Source organism: Panthera uncia (genome assembly GCF_023721935.1).
Source record: "Panthera uncia isolate 11264 chromosome B2 unlocalized genomic scaffold, Puncia_PCG_1.0 HiC_scaffold_24, whole genome shotgun sequence".
Taxonomy (NCBI): Eukaryota; Metazoa; Chordata; class Mammalia; order Carnivora; family Felidae; genus Panthera; species Panthera uncia.
This window is the reverse complement of record NW_026057580.1, coordinates 34,005,773-34,030,696: the sequence shown is the minus strand read 5'-3', so window position 1 is coordinate 34,030,696 and position 24,924 is coordinate 34,005,773. Positions and strand designations below refer to the sequence as shown.

The 24,924-nt window shown below is 39.1% G+C and overlaps 1 protein-coding gene across 5 annotated transcripts in view; it reads right to left on the bottom strand.

The window, feature by feature from the left end:
- SMAP1 (small ArfGAP 1) overlaps positions 1-24,924 on the bottom strand; it is a 199,977-nt gene that overhangs the window by 18,299 nt on the left and 156,754 nt on the right. For all 5 annotated transcript variants that reach the window (XM_049653888.1, XM_049653889.1, XM_049653893.1 and 2 more), the window contains one exon: positions 14,238-14,328. In XM_049653888.1, coding sequence (XP_049509845.1) covers positions 14,238-14,328 — 91 coding nt within the window. The remainder of the gene's footprint in view (positions 1-14,237; positions 14,329-24,924) is intronic.

The following is a 24,924-nucleotide window of genomic DNA, read 5'->3' as shown; positions in this document are numbered from 1 at the left end:
GAAATAAACTCCCATGTGCGTGTTACTTTGTGAAATTCAAGTCACAAATGTCCATTGAAAGCATATTAAAATTGTCAAGCTTCAAATTGTTTTCAAATGCCTTAAAAAAAAAAAAAATGTGCCTGAGAGTTAAGTGGAGCTATTTATTTTTATTTTTTAGTTAATTTTCTTACTGCTAAAAAGGTGGTATTTAGACTACTTTACTAAAATGATTGAAATAGCCTTAAAAGATGATCTTAGGGGTGCCTGGGTGGCTCAGTCGGCTAAGTGTCCGACTTCAGCTCAGGTCACGATCTCGCAGTTGGTGGGTTCGAGCCCCGCGTCGGGCTCTGTACTGACAGCTCAGAGCCTGGAGCCCGTTTCAGATTCTGTGTCTCCCTCTCTCTCTGACCCACCCCGTTCATGCTCTATTTCTCTCTGTCTCAAAAATAAATAAACATTAAAAAAAAAATTAAAACAAAAAAAAAGATGATCTTAACCCTCTTGCTCTATTTGTTGTCCGTTTTACGTATGTATGTATATATATATGTATATGTATTTATGTGTGTATATATATATATATATATATATATATATACATATATATGTATGCATGCATGTAAGTAAATTTAAAACTAAATTGTAGGGGCACCTGGATGGTTCAGTCGGTCAGTCAGTTAAGCATCTGACTCCTGATATGGGTTCAGGTCCTGATCACATGGTTCGTGGGTTTGAGCCCCATATCGGGTTCTGTGCTGGCAATGTGGAACCTGCTTGGGATTGATTCTCTGTCTCCCTCTGTCTCTGCCCCTCCCCTGCACAAGTTCTCTCTCTCAAAAATAAAATTTAAAAAAACCAACAAATTGTATAAGAAAAATTTCTTTCTAAATGCTTAAAACATGGTGACAGACTAGATTTCTTCGAGGCCACCCAATTTCCTTAGTGCTTTTATTTTTTTTTAATTTTTTTAAATGTTTTTTTTTATTTTTGAGACAAAGAGGGGGCATGAGCAGGGGAGGGGCAGAGAGAGAGGGAGACACAGAATCCGAAGCAGGCTCCAGGCTCTGAGCTGTCATCACAGAGCCCGACGCGGGGCTCAAACCCACAGACCATGAGATCATGACCTAAGCTGAAGTTGGATGCCTAACCAACTGAGCCACCCGGGGGCCCCTCCTTAGTGCTTTTCAAGGAGCAGCAAATCTTCTCTCAGTCAAAGACCATGCTGTGTGACAACAGTCTGGAGGAGTCCTAGTTACATAGTATAATTTGAGTCCCTCCTCTGCACACCCCTTCAAAGGCCTGAGCTATCTCTTACTCATCTCCCCTGACCTGGTATTCAGGCTACAGTCTCAGCACAGCCCTGCATACAAGTTACTGTGCTATATGCTTCACATTTATTTCTTCATTTAGATTCCATCCATCAACCACAGAGGTTCTTATTTCCATTTCCTAGATAAAAACACCAGAGCCCACACAAACTGCAGGTTACTGCCTCTAAATCCAGTGCTCTTCTTCTGACACAATGCCACCAGCTACCAATATGATAAGGATCCAATATCTGTTTTGTGTGGCACAAGGTCACCTGGTAGTCTTTGAGTTTTATTCTGTGTCACAGCTCAATGCAGTGTAATAGTTAAGAACATGGGCCTGGCTCTGTAACCTACAAGCTATGTGACTTTAGGCAACTTAACCTCTCTGTGCCTCAGTTTCTTCACCTATAAAAAGGAAATAATGATAAGCTCACCAGCCTTAGGTGATTTATCTTTCACTTCTCCCCAGCATGGACTCAGGACCACTTGCAAGGATCTGCTTAATGCCAGTCTTCTTACAGCAATATATTCATCTACCTGCATTTTGTTGCCTCCAGAAGTATGGTTACACAAAAATAAAACAATTCCTTCCTTTTGAAAGGGTAATATAACAGTTTACAATAGTTCCCTGAACATACTCTTCTGAGAAGAAGCAATACATGTTTTCATTAGGTTTAAAACCATATCTAAAAAACCTAACAGACCACAAAATTATTTAGGGTACTTATGCTAGAATATTCCTTCCTTCTGCCCTTCTCTCTGGAAAAACATCCTCCTGATCTGGTCAATGCACAGTTCACAGGACACTGGTGGTTTTCCAGGGCCACAGCAGCTACGTCTGGCATTTAGTCAGCACATTTCCAAATTTGTTTTATTTCACAGCATATGAACTTTGAAGAAGAGAAATTTCCCTGTAGGAATTTTCTACTTGACAAGTGAGTAGAGTGCTTTTGTGGGGGGTTTATCCTTTAGTTGGTTTCTTTCCAAGAAAGGCTTTTAGAAGCAAAAAACTTAGAAAACAAGAGTAATATATTCATCTCACTCATCATATAAAATTTGAATGTATATGTTACTAGAAAATTAAGTAGGGGGAGCTGCCTGGATGGCTCAGTTGGTTGAGCGTCTGACTCTTGGTTTTGGCTCAGGTCATGATCTCATGGTTTGTGGGTCCAAGCCCTGTGTCAGGCTCCACACCGACAGTGCAGAGCCTGCTTGGGATTCTCTCTCTCTCCCTCTCTCTCTGCCCCTCTCCATTCTCTCTCTCTCTCTCTCTCTCAATAAAGGAAGGAAGGAAGGAAGGAAGGAAGGAAGGAAGGAAGGAAGGAAGGTTATGTATTCATAACTACATCTAACTAGCACTGTCAACTCATTTACACTTGGCCATTGTGAAAATAAGTTAAAGCGTGTATTTCCTGAAACACAAGCATGAGTGAGAAAACTTTAAAACTTGCCCAAAGCTATATATTTCCTTTCCAATTAAGAAAAATTGAGGGAACCTGTATCTATTCCTCTATACACTTTGGCATTTAAAATTATTTAAAATAAAACTATGAAATGTTTAGGCAGACATTTCCCCAGATTAAAATGAGTAAGCATAATTTTATTTAAGTAGTAAATATACCCTGGGCTAGATTTTCATGACCAAGATCATACTGATTCTTTGCATGATGCCTTTTAGAGCACTGAGGACCCGATTCTCTCAGATACCTTCCATGGTCCACCCCAGCCACACATACCCCTCTGTGCCTGACAGGCCTGCTGTTCAAAGCCTCCTGGCAAGGGGGGCCAGCTACGCTGCAGGGCACATGCAGTGCATGGACGACCACAAGATAGAAACCCTGCAGGAGGGCTTTCTACCTCTGGTGGCAGACTGAACTGAAACCTGTAAGGTCACGTTTAACACCAGCAATTTATGATTCTTCTCAAGCATTACGCTTAGAGCATTTGCTCAACCTTGAGGATTCTATTCTCAGATGGGGTTTTCTACAAAAAAAAAGAAAAAAGCAAAAAGTGCTACTGGATGGAAGTATTAGTCTGGGGGGATTATCCTAACCAACTGCTAAGCAGTCTGTCCGTTTCTATCATGTAAAAACTAAGCAGCAATCCACACACACACACACACACACACACACACACACAAAATAAATAAAAAAAATAAAAAAAATGGAGACTAGCATAACTGCGTAATTCCCAGTCCTAGAATAACTACACAGGTAGGGACCGTGAAGAACACCACCCCCACATGCTCTAGAAACTGATTTAAATTCTCTTCTAACATAGGGGTACACATTCAAGTCAAGATGTTTCTGAGACTGCAGTCTGCTTCGAGTCTAGAGCATTCAGGGATTTTCAGTCTGGCCCTTAGTGAAAAGGAACCTTAATTAAGACATTAGGTAATTTCCAAGACTAGTAGGTAAGTGATAACCAAGTATCTGACCCCCTTCTGGTATTAGAGAGTAAAACACTGAATAAATCATATTTGTACAGGCTTCAAATTAGAATACCTAAATATGAAGCAGTTCTTGTAGGTACAATCAAGAATATAAGGCAGAGATCAGCAAACTACAGCCCACTGCCTATTTTAAAATATTTCTGAACACAGTCATGCTCAATTGCTTATATATGTGCTTATAGCTACTTACATATTATAAAGTGGTTGTGGAGACCATGTAGCTTACAAAGCCAAAATATTTGGCCCTTTTCATAAAAATTTCGCTAACCCTTGCTATAAAGCAGATAGAGAGCATTTTATGTTTGACCTTGGGACGGAGAGTAGATCAGGAAAGGTGAGCTAAAGAAAATAGGTTTAGCTTGAGTCAGTAAGTTGAAAAGAAGAATATGGACTCACCAAAGTGTCATTCAAAAGGAAGATCAAATTACTAAAAAATGATCTTAATGATTACCCTATTATGAGATTAAAAGTGATCCTGAATACAAACAATAAACTTTAGGATTCATGGACCCTCTGTGGGTGTGTAACTAAACTATGTGAGGGTTTTCTGTGTATTTTCTGCAAGCGCTTCAAGTTAATGCCTGTTCCAGTCTCATTCACATGAGCATATACTGTCATGTCTCCATGACCATAAATCATACTTCAAGATACCTGCTTCTACTCCCCACCATGTTTCAGTTAACAAGGGAAAACCAGAGTCCCATGAGGGGAGAGTGGCATGCTTACCTTGGGCAGCAGAAAAATAGTCTGCTGCCCAAAGTAGATACCAATAATCAATCCTGATTTAGAATCACTGTTTTGAGCTAGAAGAGACCTTTGATTCTCTGCGGTCTCCTAGAGTTTCACAAACTCATCAAATGTCATGCATAACAAAACTTTAAAAAAAAAAAGTCAGAAAGTATTTTTAAAAAGAACTTAAGAAGTTGATAAACCAGCAAGACTGAAGAGGTGTTTGTATTCTGAGTAGGACACCCGTCATTTTCTGCTACAAAAAAATCCATCAGCAAAATATCCCTCTTTCTGACCTTATCTCCTATCACTGCCACCTTTCGAACTCTTCCAGTATATGATCTAAAACTGTCAGTCACCAGCAAAATCCCCTACATATATATCCTTAACTTCTTCTTCAAACATTCCCTTCACTTTCCTGGCCTAATTGAACCTTGGCTCTCCCCTAAAGACACCATTTACTGAAGCTCTCCACTATCGAAAACAGAGCTGTCTCAGGAAACTCACAGACCATGAGTGAGAGAAATAAATGTTAACTGATAGAAACCAAGGAGATTTTGGAGTTGTTTGCTGTGTGGCAAGGGTGGCTATCACAGAAAGTGATACCAGAAGAGAGGTGCTGCCATCACCAAAGCCCAAAATCTGTGGTACTGGCTTTGAGATTGGGTGGCAGAGGACAGGGAAACACTTATAGGATCTTGAAAAATGGAGACACGATATGTGACAGTGCAAGACTTGGTAAGCAGTCCCCAGCAGTCACCAGGAAGATGGGAAACACATCAAATGAAGTTCTAGCAGAGATGCCCTAGTTGACGCACAGACCTGGAGAGGAAGAAAAATCGTACTGATGTACACTGCTGAGCTCTGGAGGTTATTTACTATACAATAGTACTGCAGCCATAGTTGAGTATTTAAGGCCAGTCACCCCATTTGTCCACTAGATCCCACTGGCTATTCAAGACATTGCTGTAGCAATTTTTCTTGTCCTGAATCAGCAGATTTTCCTGTCCTACAGGTTCATTCCCAAAGGTAAACATCCTATAATTTCAGCAAATCATATTGGCTCCATCTTCAAAATATATCCAGAACCTGATTACTACTTTTTGGAGAAGTGAATCAAGTACTGCACCAAAAATGGCAGTTGAGGCTAAAACAAGCTCTGGTCTCTAGCTTAGAGACCCCTCCTCAGGATTCTCTTTCCTTTGTTCGCTGTGAGCATGAAAACCCCCACAGATATGGAAACTGACAACTATAAATTACCCTTCCCTGCTTGCATTCGGCGCTCAGATCTTTGGAGAAACAGTCTCCTTTGAGCCCGCCGGTGTTAAATAAATCTCCGATCCACCAAGATCTCTGAGTGCCGTTTGGTTTTTCTGCCGGCATACCAGCCTGGTTCCGTAACAAATTTGGTTCCCTGACCAGGAAACCCAACCGTGCTGGCCCATAGCTGCCACCGGTTTGGGAGAATGGCAAGGCAGTGAGGGAATGAGAGATGGCAAGGAAGAGTACATGCCCTGCCTGAATCTCAGCAGTCTTCTTCTCGGTTGCCTCCGGCCGGCCCGCTCCACCATTCCCACCGGACTCGAGGAGACTTGGCAGGTGAGGACCTGGACCCTGCGTTGGAACCAGTAAGGCTGGGGCCCAATCTAGTGAGGCCCACTCACAAGAGTGGAAGGGGGACCTGATCACTCCCCGAGGCTTCATAAGTCTCCCAGGTAGGAATTCTATGGGAGGGAATATAATAACTTCTGGTGTGTATGTGAATGTGCAACTCGGTCTAGCTTGCCTGCAGAGTTCGATTCTGTGGCTCCACGGGCAGGTGCTCTTGGGGACCCCAGGGTCCCATAGAGTCTGTGTGGGCCCGTCTGCTATTCCATCATGGATGGCACTCGGTCTATGGCAATATCAGAGTGGTTTCTGATCATGGGTTGCAGGGCTGGGACCTATGGGGCTGAGCGTCACCTGGGTTCCTTCAGGACATGGCCAGGCAGGCATCTGGCTGGTCTCCTCATTGGAGGGGGTGCCCTGTCCCTCTGTCTTTGTGACTCTGACTCACGGGAGCATTATGGGGTCAGGATGGAGCAAGGAGAGCCAGGCAAAGGTTTTAGGAGCTTTATCCGGAGACTCACCCAGGGAGCCAAAGAAGCAACCCACCGCTCCGCTAATGTTCCCCTCTTCATGACACATCAGGCTCCCTTCCCCCTTCCCTGAGCTTGAAACTCCTCCCCTGGTTGGATCTCCACCACTGCCAGGTTGCTGCCACCACAGCCGCGCATTTCTCCTCCCTTTCCAGGCCAGAGAACCCTCCCCCACAAGGACTGAAGGCCAGATTGCGCCCTCGGCCAGGCGCAGGCACTCTCCAGATGCCAGTCCACATCCGCTGTTATCAAGAGGCTCTCAGGGGGATCAGAGTGGGGGGGGTGAGAAGGCCATAAATATACCCAGAAGCAAAGGGGTAGGCCCAGAGCCTCCTTAGCAAGGGTTCAATGAACCTACTGCAAGGGGAAAGGACATCAAAAAGAATAAGTGTCCCAACCAGGGAAAGTCCCAAAAACCCAGCTGAAATCAGGAGGAACCTCGAGAAGGGGACCTTATTGGTTTGGCCGAGATAGAATCAGACTAAAAGGGACACTGACTCTCCCTCCCTGTTCCTCTGCCTAACAGATGTGAGGGATTCTCCTTCACTTCCCAGGTTAACAGCCCTAATTGGAGCCAACGGTGGTTAGTGTACCTCGGGACAGGGACTTTAAGGAATGTTCTCAAGCAGTTGCTGCTTCTGCCTCCCGCCCCCTGCCCACCATCCCCTCATGCTTCTGCACCAACGTGGGTGTGGTCCTATACCATCCTCAGTGTCTCAGGCACCACTGGTTCCTCCTCCCACCCTCCAAGTCAAAGGAGCAAAGTGCACTACCCCTTGGACCACCATTTCAGATATCTCCACTGGTGCCCCAAATGAAAATTGACAATGGGGAAAAACTGATTGACTTTTAGGCGGACGCAGGTGAAACATAGTCAATGCTTAAACTTTTAAGTTTATTGCACCTGTCTTTATTTTTTTTTAATTTAATTTTTTAACGTTTTATTTATTTTTGAGACAGAGAGAGACAGAGCATGAACGGGGTAGGGGCAGAGAGAGAGGGAGACACAGAATTGGAAGCAGGCTCCAGGCTCTGAGCCATCAGCCCAGAGCCCGACGCGGGGCTCGAACTCACGGACCACGAGATCGTGACCTGAGCTGAAGTCGGCCGCTTAACCAACTGAGCCACCCAGGCGCCCCTGCACCTGTCTTTAAACTTACCAGCAAAAGTCAAACAATCTCATGTTATCTATGTTGCAATTTGTTAATGATAATTAATTTTGTCTGTCTCAAGGTTTTCATGGGTAATTGTTAAGATAACTTTGAAGGTCCTTGGAACCTGAAACTTTCCAAATAGGATGGGATGCTAAAGCTTTGAATATTGCATATAGATATGTGTTTTTTAACATCTTATTGCTGAGAAATCAAGGCTATTCGGACCTACTGGAAAACATGCTTTGTACTTAATTGGTTCACAAATTTACCATCTAAAAAAATTCTGATGTAAATACCTCTCAATTGGTTACTAAGTCCTCAATTGGAGACTAAGGTTTCCTAAGAGTTAAAATTCTACTAAATGTACTTAAGACTGATGAAAATAAAGAAAGCAACTCTGTATGTAGGGAAATAGGAGGTATATAAGAAAGATATAAAGAATGGAAATACAGTTTTGTTGAGGGTAAAAGAAAGTAATTTTGTCTTAAATGAGACTGGTTATTTGAAAAGAATTGGCTTTGGGACAAAATATGAAAGCAAAAGAAAGTTGTAGAAGGTTGAGATAAATGGAATTTTAAAAATACACTGATGTAAGGTTGAAATTCTGCTTTTCTCCCTGCTCAAATGACAATGTTTTGTTGGACTGTTGATCTGCTCTTGATAAGATGATGCAAACAAAGGTTTGTCTTCCAGGAAAACCACAATTTTAGGTTTCATCTTTATCAGGTCTTTGATTACTTAGTTAAAGCTTCTCAATGTTAAAGGAGCTAGGTTTTCGTAACAACTATATAATGCTATACATTCACCTTTAGGATCATTTATTGCCACCTTGGTTGAATAAATACAGTTTTAAGATTTTTAATGATCTGTAATCCTTTTTAGGATGTACTTATAACTTCCTAAGCTTTTAACAAGCTTCCAGGATTTAAATGGTAAATGAAGTCTTTTTGACCAATTAGACCCTTTTATTTGGGATGCTAAGTTCCTCGGAAAAGCACTGTCGTACAATGGTAAACCTTAGGTTGTATTGCAAAGGTAAATGCTGTAACTGTCCAAATATATATGCAGTTCCTAAAGTTTTAATATTTTGGTATAAGGTAATCACTTAATATTCTGATTACCTGAAGTGTTATGTGTCACAGAAATAACCAAATTTCTTTGTCAATTGCATCATAGTGAACTCTCATCAGATCTTTAACAATGTCTATTTCTGAGATTTTGTCATTTATAATTGTTCTTATTCTCTCACAAAAGGTGTTTCTTCTTCAAGGAGATTTGTAAAAAGGACTTTGGGGACAAATACGGGTATTCGACATCGCCAAGATTAATACTAAAATGGGTAAGAATTTCCAGAACTCAAAAGCTGCATTCAAATTGAACAAGAAATAGGAACATGGGATTAAATGAACTGAGGAAGATTATAGTTTTGTGATTCTTGTTGAAAATATTGCTGGTTCTCTAATGTTTGCTCTTCCAGATTAAGAAAACTCTCTCTTGAGATATCTATGATATACAGAAATGTCATAAAGTATTCATTTGTAAATGCTTCAGTTTACAAATTTTCTCTGTATATAACTCCTCTGAAATTCAAAAACTCAGTGAGTATTCTTTCTTTCGTGGCAATTACAATTGTTTGCATAAATTCAATAAGAATCTGTTTGTCTTGTAACAGGTCACCATTGGAAATACTGGTTATTTTACCAAGGCTTTGACTGGAATGTCATATTTGAGAGTGGCATTCATAGACTCAGATATGACCAGACAGCTTTAAGGAACTAAGGTTGGCTTTATGAAACATGGAGCCATAAAGCCCCTTGGGAAGGTTGACCTGATACCTTGCTTACAGAGTTCCCAGCAGCCTCACCAGGTGAGTAAAGAAGGTTACTTCCTGGCAGGTGCAGGAACCTCAGGATATCTTGGGGACCTCATGAAGAGGAATTTGCCCAATTCTATAGGTATTGTAGGCCTGTCTGATGGCAAGTATTTGGCTTGGCTTCTGGCCTGGAGAGGCTACTAAAAGTTCAACCCAAGATTCCTTATGAAAGGTTCCAGCAAAGCAAACTTTAAAAGATCCTCATGATCAATCGCTATTCTTGCTGAGCTTATGTAAATAATTAGGCCAGATTTGTTAAGACTGGATTTGTTCTACAAATGCATTGGTCTCCATTTGGCTATCTCTGGAGAGGGGGGATTTTTAGAGCAAAAAACTCTGTTTCAACAATGCACCATTATGGATGTTAAATTCTAGTTATGATTGCCTTTAAATGTTTGTTGTTTGCCTAGACAACTTGAGGTAAACTTCAGGAAATTGTCACAGTATTTCATGTATAGGCAATCTTCTGTGCTTGTTATTCTATGGGGATAATAATAAGACCCCATGAACGTATAATTATTTAAACAACTGGAAAACAGGATAGACCTCTAAATATGCAAACCCTATCTTCCCTAAACCTGATCTGACAGCTACCAGAAACCCGCCCCTTTTGAAGACTTGGAGGTGGACTTTACAGACATACAACCAAATAGAGGATTCAGTTTCAGGTATCACCCCATGGGTCCATTGCTCCAGAGCTGAGAAGGCCAACTCAGAGGAACCCTCAACCTGGCAAAGTGATCCAGATCCAGTCAACCCACTTTACTGACCCTCAAAAAGACACTGATCCCTGAGATCTCCAGCCCTGCTCTAGCCACACCCCGGAAGCTGGGTGGCCTGTGCACGGCAGAAGCCTGAGGAATCAACATGTGGACTGAGCCCAGGGGTTTGGATGCAACTCTGCCAGCCCTTTCCCCTCACTGGTGTCATAGCCCTGATCTTGCTTCTTACTGTTGGGCTGATAGAGACCGTACCAACAAGCTGGACATGGGACAAAAGATGAATGCTGGATCTCACACACCTCCTCTGGATGGGAGGATTATTAAGTATTGCCTGTATATTATGATAACCTCTCTCAACCTTACATCTGCCACTTACCCACTTTTGCCCCCAGGATTGTTGTATGACAATAAGGGGGTCAAGGGCATTTAGCACCTTCACCTCCCTCCACAAAGATTGCTACAAAGGAAAAACACCCACTCTCTGTCAGTTACCAAGTGCCCCACGGACTAAGTACTGGACTGTAGAGATAACCCAAAATGTCAGGAACCCATATCACAAGGGCCTCCAGAGAGGGAAGCCAGCTTGCTACACTTACCTTCCTCAATGGGGGATCTCAAACGGGGGAGGGGGTGCAAGACAGGGCCCTTCAAAAAGTTATAAAGGATACCCAGGATAGGGTAATACAAGCCATAAGGGTGACCACTCCCCTGGCAGCCTACCAGGGTTTGAACCTGTCAGCCCTCAATCAAATGCTTACCAATTCCCCACTCCAGCATTGGGCCAACACTACTCTCCAAGTCCTCCAGAAAATAGATAATCACACCCAAACCTGCTGGATGTGCTTGCCCCTCAGCCGGAGGGCTTACTTAGCCACTCCTATCCCTTTGACCAGGGAAGCTCCTGAAAATCTCAAAACCAACACCTCTGTCTTAACTGGACCCCTGGCCACTGAGATACGTCTCACAAATGCCAACAATCTAATCTGTACAGTCCTTGAAGGTATGAATGGTACCTCTCTATGCGAAAGAAATATAACCTTAACGAGGAATACAACCCTATGTTCAACCCCTGGGGTATTCTATCTGTGTTCTAACTCGGCCTACCGATGCTTAGAAGCCAACTGGACTCAGATATGTTATTCCATCTTCCTAACCCCATAGATATCCGTATACACTGAAGATCAGCTCCTAATAGCTTTTAGCCCCAAGTCCTGGGCTAAACGGGCAGTTCTGCTACCCATTCTGATAGGAACAGGAATTGTGACAGGAATAGGAACCGGAATGGGGGCATAGGTTCATCCATAGGACTATTCCACAGACTATCTCAAGAGCTAAATGAAGACATGGAACAGGTGGCAGATTCTCTGGTAACCTTACAAAACCAAATAAACTCTCTGGCGGCAGTGACCCTTCAAAATAGGCAAGCCCTCGACCTCCTCACTTCAGAAAAAGAAGGGAATAGTTACAACTAAGGTTAAGGAACTGAAGGAAAGAATTCAACGTACACAACAGGAAAGTATCAATCAATAGAAAGGATGGGATCTCACAGATTGGGCATCCTGGCTTCCTACCCTAGTGGGGCCCCTCCTCTACATAATTTTACTTGTAAAAGTTTTTTTTTTTTTTTTTTTTTTTTTTTTTTAAAAGGCATCAAAGTGGGGAATGTTGGAGAAGTGAATAAATACTGCACCAAAAATGGCGGCTGAAGCTAAAACAAGCTCTGGTCTCTAGCTTAGAGACCCCTCCTCAGGATTCTTTTTCCTTTGTTTGCTGTGTGCGTGAAAACCCCCACAGATATGGAAGCTGACTACTAAAAATTACCCTCCCCACTTGCATTCGGCGCTCAGATCTTTGGAGAAACGGTCTCCTCTGAGCCCGCCGGTGTTAAATAAATCTCCGATCCACCAAGATCTCCAAGTCCCGCTTGGTTTTTCCGCCAGCGTACCAGCCTGGTTCCATAACATTTTAACTTCTGATGCCACCACCTACTCTAAGCCAGTGTCATCTCTCACGTGTATTATTCTAACAGTTTCTTACTGGTTTCCCTGCTTCCAGCCTTGCCCTGCTACAATGTATTCTTTTTTTTTTTTTTAATTTATTCTTAACATGGTAGTTACAATAATTCTTAAAATCTTAGGTCAATGTATGTACATTTTTGCTGAAATGTCTCCAATATATTTCCAGGAAACTCAGAGTAAAAGCCACAGTCTTGTTACAACCTACCCCACACATTCCTCTCCCCTGTCACTATTCCACTCTGGCTATACAGTCACCCTTGCTGGTCCCTGCACATGACAAGTAAGCCACTACTGCAGAGCCTCTGCACATGCTCTTCTCTCCTGCTGGAATGTTCCTGCCCCACACATCCAGACATCCACAACTCCTTCAGGTCTTTGCTCCAGTAAGACTCAGTGAGCACCCTCCATGCCCTGGCCACCCTATTTAGAATTACAACTGCTCATTGTTGCTTTATCTATACAACTTACCATAGAAGACCCATAATATACTTTACTTAACTGTTATTCCCTGTTTCCCCAAACAGAATGAATGCTCCAAAAGGTCTAGTACTTTTATCAGTTTTCTTTCATAGCTATCTCCCTAGTGCCTACAATGGTGCCTGGAAACACAGGAGACACTTAATAAATATTTGGTCAATCAATGAATGAATCTGTAGGATAAGGGCTGGGTCTAGCTTATATTTTACATTTCTAAGTTATAAACCAGAGAGACTGGAAATTCTACAATGAAGACAAAGATGCATACAGTTTTAGTCAGATATTTTCTTACCTTGGTATTAAGTCTTTTTTTCTTTTCTCTCATTTACAGAAAAGAAAATAAAATACATAAATTATACAGACTAGAATTCAACATAATTATTCCAGAGCCCCTGGACTGAAGCCCTATTTTCAAAATTACAGTTATACACACTACTTACTTTCACCATCACAGAAAATTTTTACCTATTGGGATATATTTATTTGCACACTATACCAGTTTCCTAAGAAATGAATAAAACATTCAATTGTAATTTTTAAAAGAGAAAACAATTTACTAAGAACAAAGCTCAAGTTTTAGAAAAGTAGTGAATGAAGTTCAACTAAGTATCCTTCTTTTTTTGTTGTTAATCTTTCTCCAAACTAAAAAAAAAATCTTTTACATTAATTACTGCTGAAGGCTCAGATATTACTAAAAATAACCATTTATTTAAAGCTATTTTTGTAGGAAGAGAAGAAAGATATCAAAAGAGCTGACAGTATTTGTAGATAAGTACAATGTGAGCATTCTTTGAAGGGAAGCCTGTTTGCTTACCAGGCAGACAACATGTATCTGTCAGTCATAAGAATAAATACGACATTCAATTAAAATGAGCACTTCTTATTGTCATCAAATATATGAAATGAATGTACCCACTAGATCTAGGTATAAAAAACATCACTTCAGTTAACCAAAATTAAATTTTATTTTAAACCCGCATATATTATAATAAGGCTACCCCATAATTATTATGCTAAGGGAATCCCCCAACAAAACTAAATAAAGAGAAGTGGGGGTGAGAGGGAGAGAGGAGAAAAAGAATCCTTAGTCTTTATTTTAAATGTTGAGATGTCAGTGTACTAAGCCTTTGAAGATTTCTTTGATATCTCTTCCTTCCCCAAGGAACTCATTACTTGTATTTCAGTGGAGACAGTGCTGACAGATACTAGCTCTCTTATTAAAGACTTCCCTTTTTGTGGGAACTGAATACACTGATCATACCATTTTCAAATTCAGTTAACAGGTATATTTTGGCACACTAATGATAAAGCTATTATATTCATTTCAAGTAAAGATCTCAATTATTTTGTAACTCTTAAGGTGGCTTGTATCTTTTACTACTTACCAAGTCCTAAAAGATCAACAGTGGGCTCTGCAGTTTTTTTAGGGCTGGTACTTTTTTTAGGCTCCAACTGCTGATCTTCTTTCTTCTGCAGCTTTAAAACAAATAATCAGATGTATGAACTTTTCTTAAATAAGTTGAACAAGCCTTTTAAGCCCCAATTAATTATGCGTATTTTTGATACTGTGTAATGAAGTATATGAAGCACAGAGTAATGAAGCCCAGAGAATTTCTTATTGCATAAAAAAAGTAAGCATGATCACTGAGCCTGAAATGACAAACCTTACATATTAGGATCCCAAATAGTAAATATACACTTTCAATCTTAATGTAATTATTCTTAATCGTTCAAATCCTTTGTATGAAATTACACTTTAAAAACAATTTTTTTAATGTTCATTTTTGAGAGAGAGAGACACACACAAAGCGCAAGCAGGGCAGAGAGAGGGAGAGTGAGAGAGAGAGAGAGAGCAAGAGAGAGAGAGAAAGAGAGAGAGAGAGAGAGAGAGAGAGGCACGGAGACACAGAATTCAAAGCAGGCTCCAGGCTCAGAGCTGTCAGCACAGAGTCCCACATGGGGTTTGAACTCACGGACTGCAAGATCATGACCTGAGCCAAAGTCGGATGCTTAAACTGAGCCACCCAGGCGCCCCAAAATTACACCTTTTTGAAAAAGAATTGTGTTTCATATCATTTGCTAGCTACTGTTAATGCACTCTGTTAGCAGATTCTGGACAGGCCTCAGAATCTTCATGAGCACACTGTTACTCCCCTCCTTCACAGTGCCGACATGTGAGACACCTCTGTACCAAGAAAAGCCTGATGAAATACTACCTGATATATTTTCTCCTGACTCTAAACTATCAGCTACATTTTAAATGTAATGTTCTTCCAGTTCTCAGAAGCCGAAGTCAGTTACACGTTCTAAACTTTATCTTTCTCATTTACACAGAAATGTTGTGTAGGACAGACATATATCTACTACATTCTCAACTCAAAAGCCTCTTTTTCCACTTTTTTAAATGTAGATATAATTGGCATATAACATTATACTAGTTTCAGGTGCACAACATAAAATGATTCCATATTTGTATACATTATGAAATGATCACCATAGTAAATGTAGTTAACATCCAACACCATATACAGTTACAGAATTTTCTTTCTTAAGATGAAAACTTTTAAGACCTACTCTCTTGGCGACTTTCAAATAAATAATACGGTATTATTACTATAGTTACCATTCTGTACATTACACCCATAGGAATTATTTATTTTATAAGTGGAAGTTTGTACCTTTTAACCCTCTTCACCCATTTTGTCCACCTTCCACCCCCACCCCTGCCTCTGGCAACTACCCATCTGTTACATGATCTGTTCCAAGATCTGATCCAGGATCTTGTTTGTTTGTTTGTTTGTTTTAGATTCTACATATAAGTGAGATTACATGACAGGTGTTTTTCTCTGACTTATTTATTACACATAGCATAATGCCCTCAAGGTTCATCCAAATTATCACAAATGGCAAGATTTCATTCTATCTTTTGGCTGAATAATATTCCATTAAATATATAGCTTACCTCTCTTAAACCAAGAAAGTAAAACATTTATTCATTCACTCACATTTATTTCTCAAACTATCCCCATAAGATCATTTCTTCTGCAACTACCTAAAGAATTCATAACTTGTTCCATGAGTGCATTTTTGTTAGCTAGACAGATATATAATTTCTAAGAACATATATCTACACTTAACTTGTTTTTAGTCACTACTGTCTCTTCAGAATTATTTATTATATTATATACTTAAGTAACCTACCATCCCAAGTATCAATGCTTTAATAAGCTTCTCAAACACAGAATTATCAGCCTGTAATAATACATAATTCTCAGAGGTTTAACATAATCCATTTCACATTCTTTTTTATTTTTCCCTTCCAATATTGGTAAGACTTACCTTGTATACAGCAAAGTAATTTGAAAGAAAGCATAGTTTATAGTAACCAAGGAGGCAACTCCTTCCAACTAAATACTTAAACTGCTAGAACTTCCTTCCTTCCCTTTTTTTCTTCCTGGACAACTTGCATTGAATGTATAAGCACTCAACACTTCAAGAAAACCTGAGGATTAAGTGGCCAGAAAGCACTCAAATTTCAAATACTCCCGAGTAGGTTCTAGCAGCTTCCTCATGTAGGTCTTCATTGATCTTCACTCATACCCCTCTGCCTGGAATACTCTAGATGTTGAGATATACACGTCTTATGCTTAGCACGTACATAAAAATCTAATTCCTGATTTAACTTAAAATCAGAAAGCCTTAAAGTTGAAAATAAACTTAAATAATCTAGCCAAACTCATTCACTTTGCAGATTAATTGAGGTTCAGATATTACATGCCAAATAGGGAAAGAGTAGTAACTAAAGCTTATTTTTTGTCCCTCAATTTACAATTCTTTCTTTGATATATTTCCCTGAAACTTCTTCCCTGCAAAGAAGCATGGAATAAACCTGTGAGGGATTCCTTCCTATTTACTTTCTACATTCTAATAATGTGGCATTTTTTCAGGCCAAAATGACTTCTTTTTCGGTTTATGAGTTATTTTCCCACCAAATTAGAACTACCTTTTAAATTATTGCTGAGTATGGGGTGCCTGGGTAGTTCAGTAGGTTAAGCATCTGACTTCAGCTCAGGTCATGATCTCACAGTTTTGTGAGTTCAAGCCCCACATTTGGCTCTTGGCTGCAGGGCAGAGCCCACTTCAGATCCTCTGTCTCCCTCTCTCTCTGCCCCTCCCCTGCTTCTTACTCTCTCTCAAAAATAAACAAATGTTTTTTAAAAAGTTTTTAAAAAAATAACAAAAATTGCTGAGTATGCAATTACTCATTGTTTAGAAAGCAGGGAAAAGCCAAATCAAACAAAAAAGAGATCCTCTGGTAATCCTGACTCCCATCCTCAGAACTACTGAAAAAAGTTTGGAAAATATCTTTTCCTTCCAGATGTCACACATCTATATGTGTCCCAAGAATTTTCGTCTTTTGATTGCAATTGCATCATAATTTAAATGGGTGTTTATCAACCCATCTCCACAGAAAACTATATAATACTGAATATGTGTAGAGTTGTGCAGGGTAAAGAGAAACATAAAGATTAAGAATAAGGGGCATATCCTAAATACAGATTATTAAACTGCAGACGTGGCCCACTATTGGGTTTTGACACCAAATTTATGGATAACAACTAGAAGGGTTTTTTGGCATTTAAAAAGGTGAAACAGAAAACAAGAGTGCACTGTACACAGTAAAGTATTCATGAATTATTTTGTATATTTGTGCACACATGTGAACACACGCAGCCCGGACCATAATGTAACACGTATTTCTTACCAGAATCACGAGCTGAGAAACACTGCTCTAAATATCGTCTGCTCCTTTGCTCCTACAGCAGGTCAACCTATATGAGTAAGGAATGTCTACACCCTAAACCTTACCAACTACTCCAAACAGAAGTGGTTACTCCAGATGGATTTCAACAACTCTTACAGTTGGCATCTCATAGGTTGTCCCACAAGTTAAAAAGGCAAAAGGGTCGATCACTTTAAAAACTATCTTGTATAGGGCACCTGGGTGGCTCAGTCAGTTAACCGTCCAACTTCGACTCAGGTCATAATCTCATGGTTTGTGAGTTTGAGCCTTGCATTGGGCTCTGTGCTGACAGCTCAGAGCCTGGAGCCTGCTTTGGATTCTGTATCTCCCTCTCTCTCTGCCCCTCCCCTGCCCACGCTCTGTCTCTGTCTCTCAAAAACTAAATAAATGTTAAAAAAAAAATTAGGGGTGCCGGGGTGGCTCAGTTGGTTGAGCATCCGACTTCTGCTCAGGTCATGATCTCGCGGTCCATGAGTTCGAGCCCCGTGTTGGGCTCTGTGCTGACAGCTTGGAGCCTGGAGCCTGCTTTCAATTCTGTGTCTCCCTCTCTCTCTGCCCCTACCCAAATCATGATCTGTCTCTCTCTCTGTCAAAAATAAACATTAAAAAAAAATTTTTTTTTAATTAAAAAAAACTATCTGGTATTTCTTCATCTTAAAATTATGCTGAAGCAGTATCATAAAACACTGATATGTGGCAGAAATAATTTGAGATCGCTCTTTTATATCTTCATAGTAATCCAACTACTGCCTTATATAGATTAGTGAGACCTACAAAGATTGAATGCAGATGATACTCTGTTCATAAATGTAAACTTAAGAAATTAACCTCATTTCTAAACTTAAAAAAAGGTGGGGGGTGCCTGGGTGGTTCAGTTGGTTAAGCATCCAACTCTTGGTTTTGGCTCAGGTCATGATCTCATGGTTCATGGGTTCAAGCCCCACATCAGGCTCCACACAGATGGTGAGGAGCCTGCTTGGGATTCTCTCTCTCCCTCTCTCTGCCCCTCCCTGCTTGTGCTCTCTCTTTCTCTCCCACTCTCAAATAAATAAACAATAGCAACAAAAAAGAAATTAACCTAATTTTTAAAATTTTGAAACCTATTAAGAGAAAATTCAAGGTTACACCAAAGTATCAATATCCATAGATAAGAAATCTTGCAGGGCGCCTGGGTGGCTCAGTCGGTTAAGCAGCCGACTTTGGCTCAGGTCATGGTCTCGTGGTCCGTGAGTTTGAGCCCTGCGTCGGGCTCTGTGCTGACAGCTCAGAGCCTGGAGCCTGTTTCAGATTCTGTGTCTCCCTCTCTCTGACCCTCCCCCGTTCATGTTCTGTCTCTCTCTGTCTCAAAAATAAATAAATGTTAAAAAAAATAAAAAATAAAAAAAGAAATCTTGAAATTATAGCCAGGATAATATTTAATTTTTTTTTAATGTTTGTTTATTTTTGAGAGAGAGACAGAGCACGGACAGGGGAGAAGCAGAGAGATAGGGAGCCACAGAATCAGAAGTAGGCTCCAGGCTCTGAGCTGTCAGCACAGAGCTTGACGTGGGGCTTGAATTCACAAACTGCGAGATCACAAGCTGAGCCGAAGTCAGATGCTTAACCAACTGAGCCACCCAGGCACCCATAGCCAGGATAATATTTAATCTTTCAGAGCTACATATCCATAAAAGATATTAATTTTATATTCAATGTCTCTGAGTGACTTTCTGAAAATAACTGAAAATTAATTCTCATTTATACTTATAATTATGTTTATAGATCTTTGTGTAAAATGATAGAAATAAAGTATTCATTTTCCTTGGATGAATTATAATATCTAAGAAATACAGACTTGAAGGACAAAAACATTTTTGCTTATATAGTGCTATTAAAAGGGTTTAAAAAAAACCTCTAAAAAATCCTCTAAATTATACAGTCCTCTAAAAGACTCAATCTTTTAAAAAACACAAACTAAAAATACCTAGGTCTTGCATTTTATTCCATGATAATGTATATTTAAGCCCAATAACATCACCAATAAATTGAGAGGCAAAGCCTATTTCAAGGAGGCCCTACTTATAGCCATGATTTAATATCATGTCCACTGCTACGGCTCCTTGACACACATTCTAAAAGCTGACAAGACACTCAGTTTTTGACTTTAGAGGAAGATTACGGAAGGCCTCAGACACTGAACTAGGAAGAGAGTGTCAAAATAATAAATGTCCTTTCTTCACCATAAAGCATAATCTAGCATTTCAAAAATGAAACATTTAAAATTATCAAGAACAAATCTCAAGAAGTAAGATAGGAAGTTAGGAATAGTTTTTTCCTTCTCCCTCATTACAACATCCACATTAACAAGGCAATGTGATGGCTTTTAGATAGCCAGGATTTATCAAGAAAGAAGCAAAAGCACCCTGTGTTTATCCTAAAAACACCAACTTCATTGCCACTCTGAAGTCTACTTAGGTTCTACAGCAAAACCTATTTTTCACTCTCTTTATATAAAATAATTTATATGTATATACATACATATGTATATCTATCTATCTCACCAGACTAATGTTAGAGAAGAACTATAAGTGGATTCCCAAAATGTATTCCATGTAAACATTTTGGTTAACAAACAGGTGTATAAATGATTATGCCTTCCTGACAATCTGTTCTAAAATGAAAAAAATCTTTAAGAATGTTATCTGATTTCTACCAGCTTTACATTATAACACTATTTATACTAAACTTACATTTAACACTAAGTACTATTTATCAAGTATTTTCAGGTAACAAAGATAATAAATCTTAAACAAAAATATTAATACACAAATTATTAATTTGTCCTTTTGTTCTACAGCATACCAATTCTGTTGTACTTTGCAAAGAATAACAAGATGATATTATTTAAAATATTTGAAATGTAGCTATCATATAAAGCATGTAATTTCCTGAAGCCAAATTTTAGAAGATTTAAGAATAAAAATGCTATTGGGGCACCTGGGTAGCTCAGTTGGTTAAAGCATCCAACTTTTGATTTTGGCTCAGGTCATTATTTCTAGGCTCATGAGATCGAGTCCTGCCTCAGACTCTGCACTGATAGCACAAAGCCTGCTTGGGATTCTCTTTCTTTCTTTTTCAAAATAAATAAGCATTTAAAAAAAAAGAATAATAATGCTATTATCTTGTTAGGATTTGGGGGCAAGGATATAATAACGGGTGATAATAGTAAATCAAGACCTTGCCAACCCCCTTTTCCTTCATGTAACTGTCACTGCTTTGATTATTTCATGTTTACCTTAGACAAATCAATCAGTATGTACAGAATCAATCCACTGTAAATTCTCCTGCTACTAAAAACATCACATATGGAATTTGCCTTTTAATAAGTGAGAAATGCAGTCAACTGTCAATGAATAAAATTAAGCAACTTATAATTTATTAAACAAAATTTTCTAACAAGCAAGAATACTGATCTACTTAGATAAAGAAATTTTATAAGTTCCTTAGACTCATATTAAGCAGATGTCTCATTCAAATGATCAAAACCTTTATTAGCAGAAGCTTCACCAGCCTATTTTTTTACAACTTATAACACTACTCCACAGGTTATAAATGCATAAAAAAAAAAGACCTAATTTCCAACACTTACACTTACCACCTTTTTAAATAACAGAAATAACAGCTGGGCTCCTAGAAAGTGATTTACTATGCTTTAGCTGACCAATAATTTATCTATTAATGTAGACAATAGCATTAATACATATTGTAAGAATACGGAAGCTATACAATTTTCTAGGTTCTATAAGTAATTAAAAACTTTTCTTTAAAACTAACTACAACTCAAATTATGCCTTAACTAGTTTATCTATAATCAGTTTCCTTTTACATTTATAAAATCATACAAGCAGAAGGGACATAAAATATAGTATGTTCAACTCTCTCATTTTAAAGTTAAGGATATTAAAGTGATATGATTTGTCCAAAGACTCCATAGTCACCAGAGTGGCAGGGGCTAAAATCCTGATAGGGCTCCTTCCCCCATACCATGATGCCTTTTCCTTAATAATTTCTATGTATCACAAATTAGATTCAGAATTACCCAATGCTTATTGTACATGGATACTATTTTTCCAATGACACAAAGAGAAGCTACAAAGAAAGGAACCACAATCTAATAGAAGGGACAAGGCAAGTACACAAATAACTTCAACACAAGGTAGAGTATAAAGAGCGTATGAAAGGTGTAAGATGCATCTTATGCTCATGATGGTGGTCATGGGATGATTAGCACTTTAAAAAGGAAGTAGTATTTACTCTGAAGTCTGTAGGAAAGATGGGAAGGAGTCCAATAGGTAGGAATTAGTTTTAAAGGCACCATGTGAAGAAAACTGAGTATGGGAGAGCAAGAAAGACAGTGGACATACCAGACTAACTTATAGGTCTAAGTGTACAGAAACAATAAAAGATAAATTTGAAAAAATAAACTAGAGCTACAGTGTGGAAGAACCCGAACAACAGAACAACCAACTAGCTCTAGTAATTAGGCCACCAATTTTCAAAGACGGTAGCCAAAGCAATTACTCCTAGGGAAATGTGTTATGCATATGAACTGTACTGAGAAAGAAAATTTGATCACTACCATTGTAAGCATAGGGGTGTGTTGGCTATGCCACGATCAGAGCATTGTTTTAGGAGTGTTTGGTAGAAGCCAGATAATGAGCAGAAGAAACCCCCCGAGAAACGCCTTTATGGTCAAGAAAACCAGGTCATGTTCCCCACAGAATAGGATATAACAGCCTAGAAAAACTGTCCCTAAGAAAGTACATGCATAGTTCAGGAAAAACGTGTCCCCAGCTTGACCTTTAGCTAGTGATAAATCCATTTACATACATGTGTTTTGTGGTTAAGACTCCCCCCTTATGGGCTTTTTAGATACATTATGAGAATGGGCATGTGTAGTAAGAAAGTGGTTATATAATCTTAGCTGTCAATTAAGGAGCACTCAGCACCACCCCACTGTAAGTCACAGGTCCTCCCAGTCCAGAAAAACTTAATACATATCCAACCCCAAAACAACCAAGGGGCCGGTTCCAACTCACAGAACCTGCATGCTTTCCCTTAGAGAGTATACTGTGCTTTAATGAAACTGCTCTCTACTTTCACTTAGGGCACCAATCTCTAAGTCTTTACTGCCTAAGTGTCAAGAGCCAAGACAATGCTTTTGGTGCTGACAGGAGGATTAATCTACTCCCTCATTACAACTTGAAATCTGAGATAGATTTTCTAACGAGTTACTCAGTAACATACAATTCTCAGAATAGTACTCTCATCTGGGTGCCTGTTGAAATCTTTATAGTAGAATTTCACTTTTACTAAATTTCTAGTAAAAATCTATGAATGACAAGTTACTTGAAAGCTATTGGGTTGTACATCATCATATATTCTACTATAAAGTTGGCAAAAAATGCAAAGATTGAATCATCTTTGTTGTTTACCCAGTAGTCATTCAATTGTCTAAAATCAATACATTAATAAAAATCACTCAGTCTTAATTCCTAGGAGATATTGTAATAATTACTACATATGTGTTTATATGTGCATGCTATCACAACCAAATTATATACAATCTGTTTAAAATTCTTTTGTGCAGGAAATAATCTTGTACATAATCTGTTTATTTCCAGTATCTCATTTTGTTGTCCTTACTCAGAATCTTGTTAAAGTTTCCTTTTTTCTTATCATTCTTTATAATGTACTTATAAATTTTTTTCACATTAAACTTATCAATACTTAGTATATTCTGTTTCTGAATTTAATACTCTTTCTTAAGTTGTACTTTTGGGGTTCAATTTAGAACTGTAATGTACATTTTACTTCCCGAATCATATGGACATGTTCTGGTAAATGGCTCTCTATATAGTCTAGGGACATTACGATCCCAAACAATATCTGACTGAGCTGGAGAAATACCAAAGATTTATATAAATTTCAGAATAGGATGGGGACTTAAAAGACATTTGGTCAGTTCATTAAGTGATGTCTAAAACACCACTGTAACATTTATCTTACATGGCCAGTCTTTCTGTAAGAAAGTTTTCCAGTATCAGGGAATCACTGGATACAATAATACAGCATACTCCATATTCAGACAATGCTATATCAGAAAGTTTCCTCTTCAAGTGGCTTGTAACATCTACTTATTTATCTCTATTTTCCATGACACAGTCATGCAGAAAACAAGTGAGAAATGACTTTAAGTGCAGCCTGGACCCTCTCGGCAGCCACAGCAGACCACGAATTCACACCAAGCCCTCATACATCTAAAATTCCCTGATATTTTCCTCTGTGCTATTATATTTAGGGCAGTTGAGGTCTGGATGCACTTATTTCAGAATTATACTTTTGTCCAACTTGTTGGAATTTTTGCGTTTAAGATTATCTGAGAAATTGTTCTGTCAAGCAATGTCTTAACTAATCTTTGTCGCTTGGTTATTTGAAAATTTGAACAACATCACATTGATGTGCTCAGTTAATAAAAATGCTGAAAAGAACAAAGTCCAGGACTGAGCCCTGAAGAATGCAGCTAACTCCCTTGACACTGACATCAATTCTATTAACTCGATTTCTCTGGTAAAGCTGTCCATCCAGCTCACAATCTACGTACAATCTGCTTGTCAGGCCTACCTGTCTATATCATTCCCAGAAAGATATCTAAGAATCTCAAACAATAAGCTATTCTTAGGGAACCCATGTAAGCACCCAGTAAGTGATGTTAACACTCTGAAAAAAGAAGGAAGGCATTAAAAAACAATCCCATTTGAGGGTGCCTGGGTGGCTCAGTCAGTTGAGTGTCCTCTTGATTTCGGTTCAGATTATGGTCCCATAGTTCGTGGATCCAAACCCCACACTGGGCTCTGGGCTGACAAGACAGAGCCAGCTTGGGATTCTCTCTCTCCTCTCTCTGCCCTGCCCTCTTCCCTCCCTCTCTTTCTCAAAATAAATAAAATCCCATTGAATTTTGAATAGAATTCATGTCAAGCTCAATGATATAAGTAAGCATTCATAATCCACACACATTTTCCTTCTAAGAACCTGGACATTTGCCTATCTCTAATCTTCTAGTTCCTATCTTAGTTTGTACAGTTTCTCCAAAAATGAGCTATAGTGCTTTATACATTAGGTCTGCAAGATTTCCCATTATTTAAACACAAAGATTGAATGCCTACATTGGCAAAATGATAGTTACTTTGCAGGATTTTTGTGAGGATTAAGTAAAATAATATAGACAG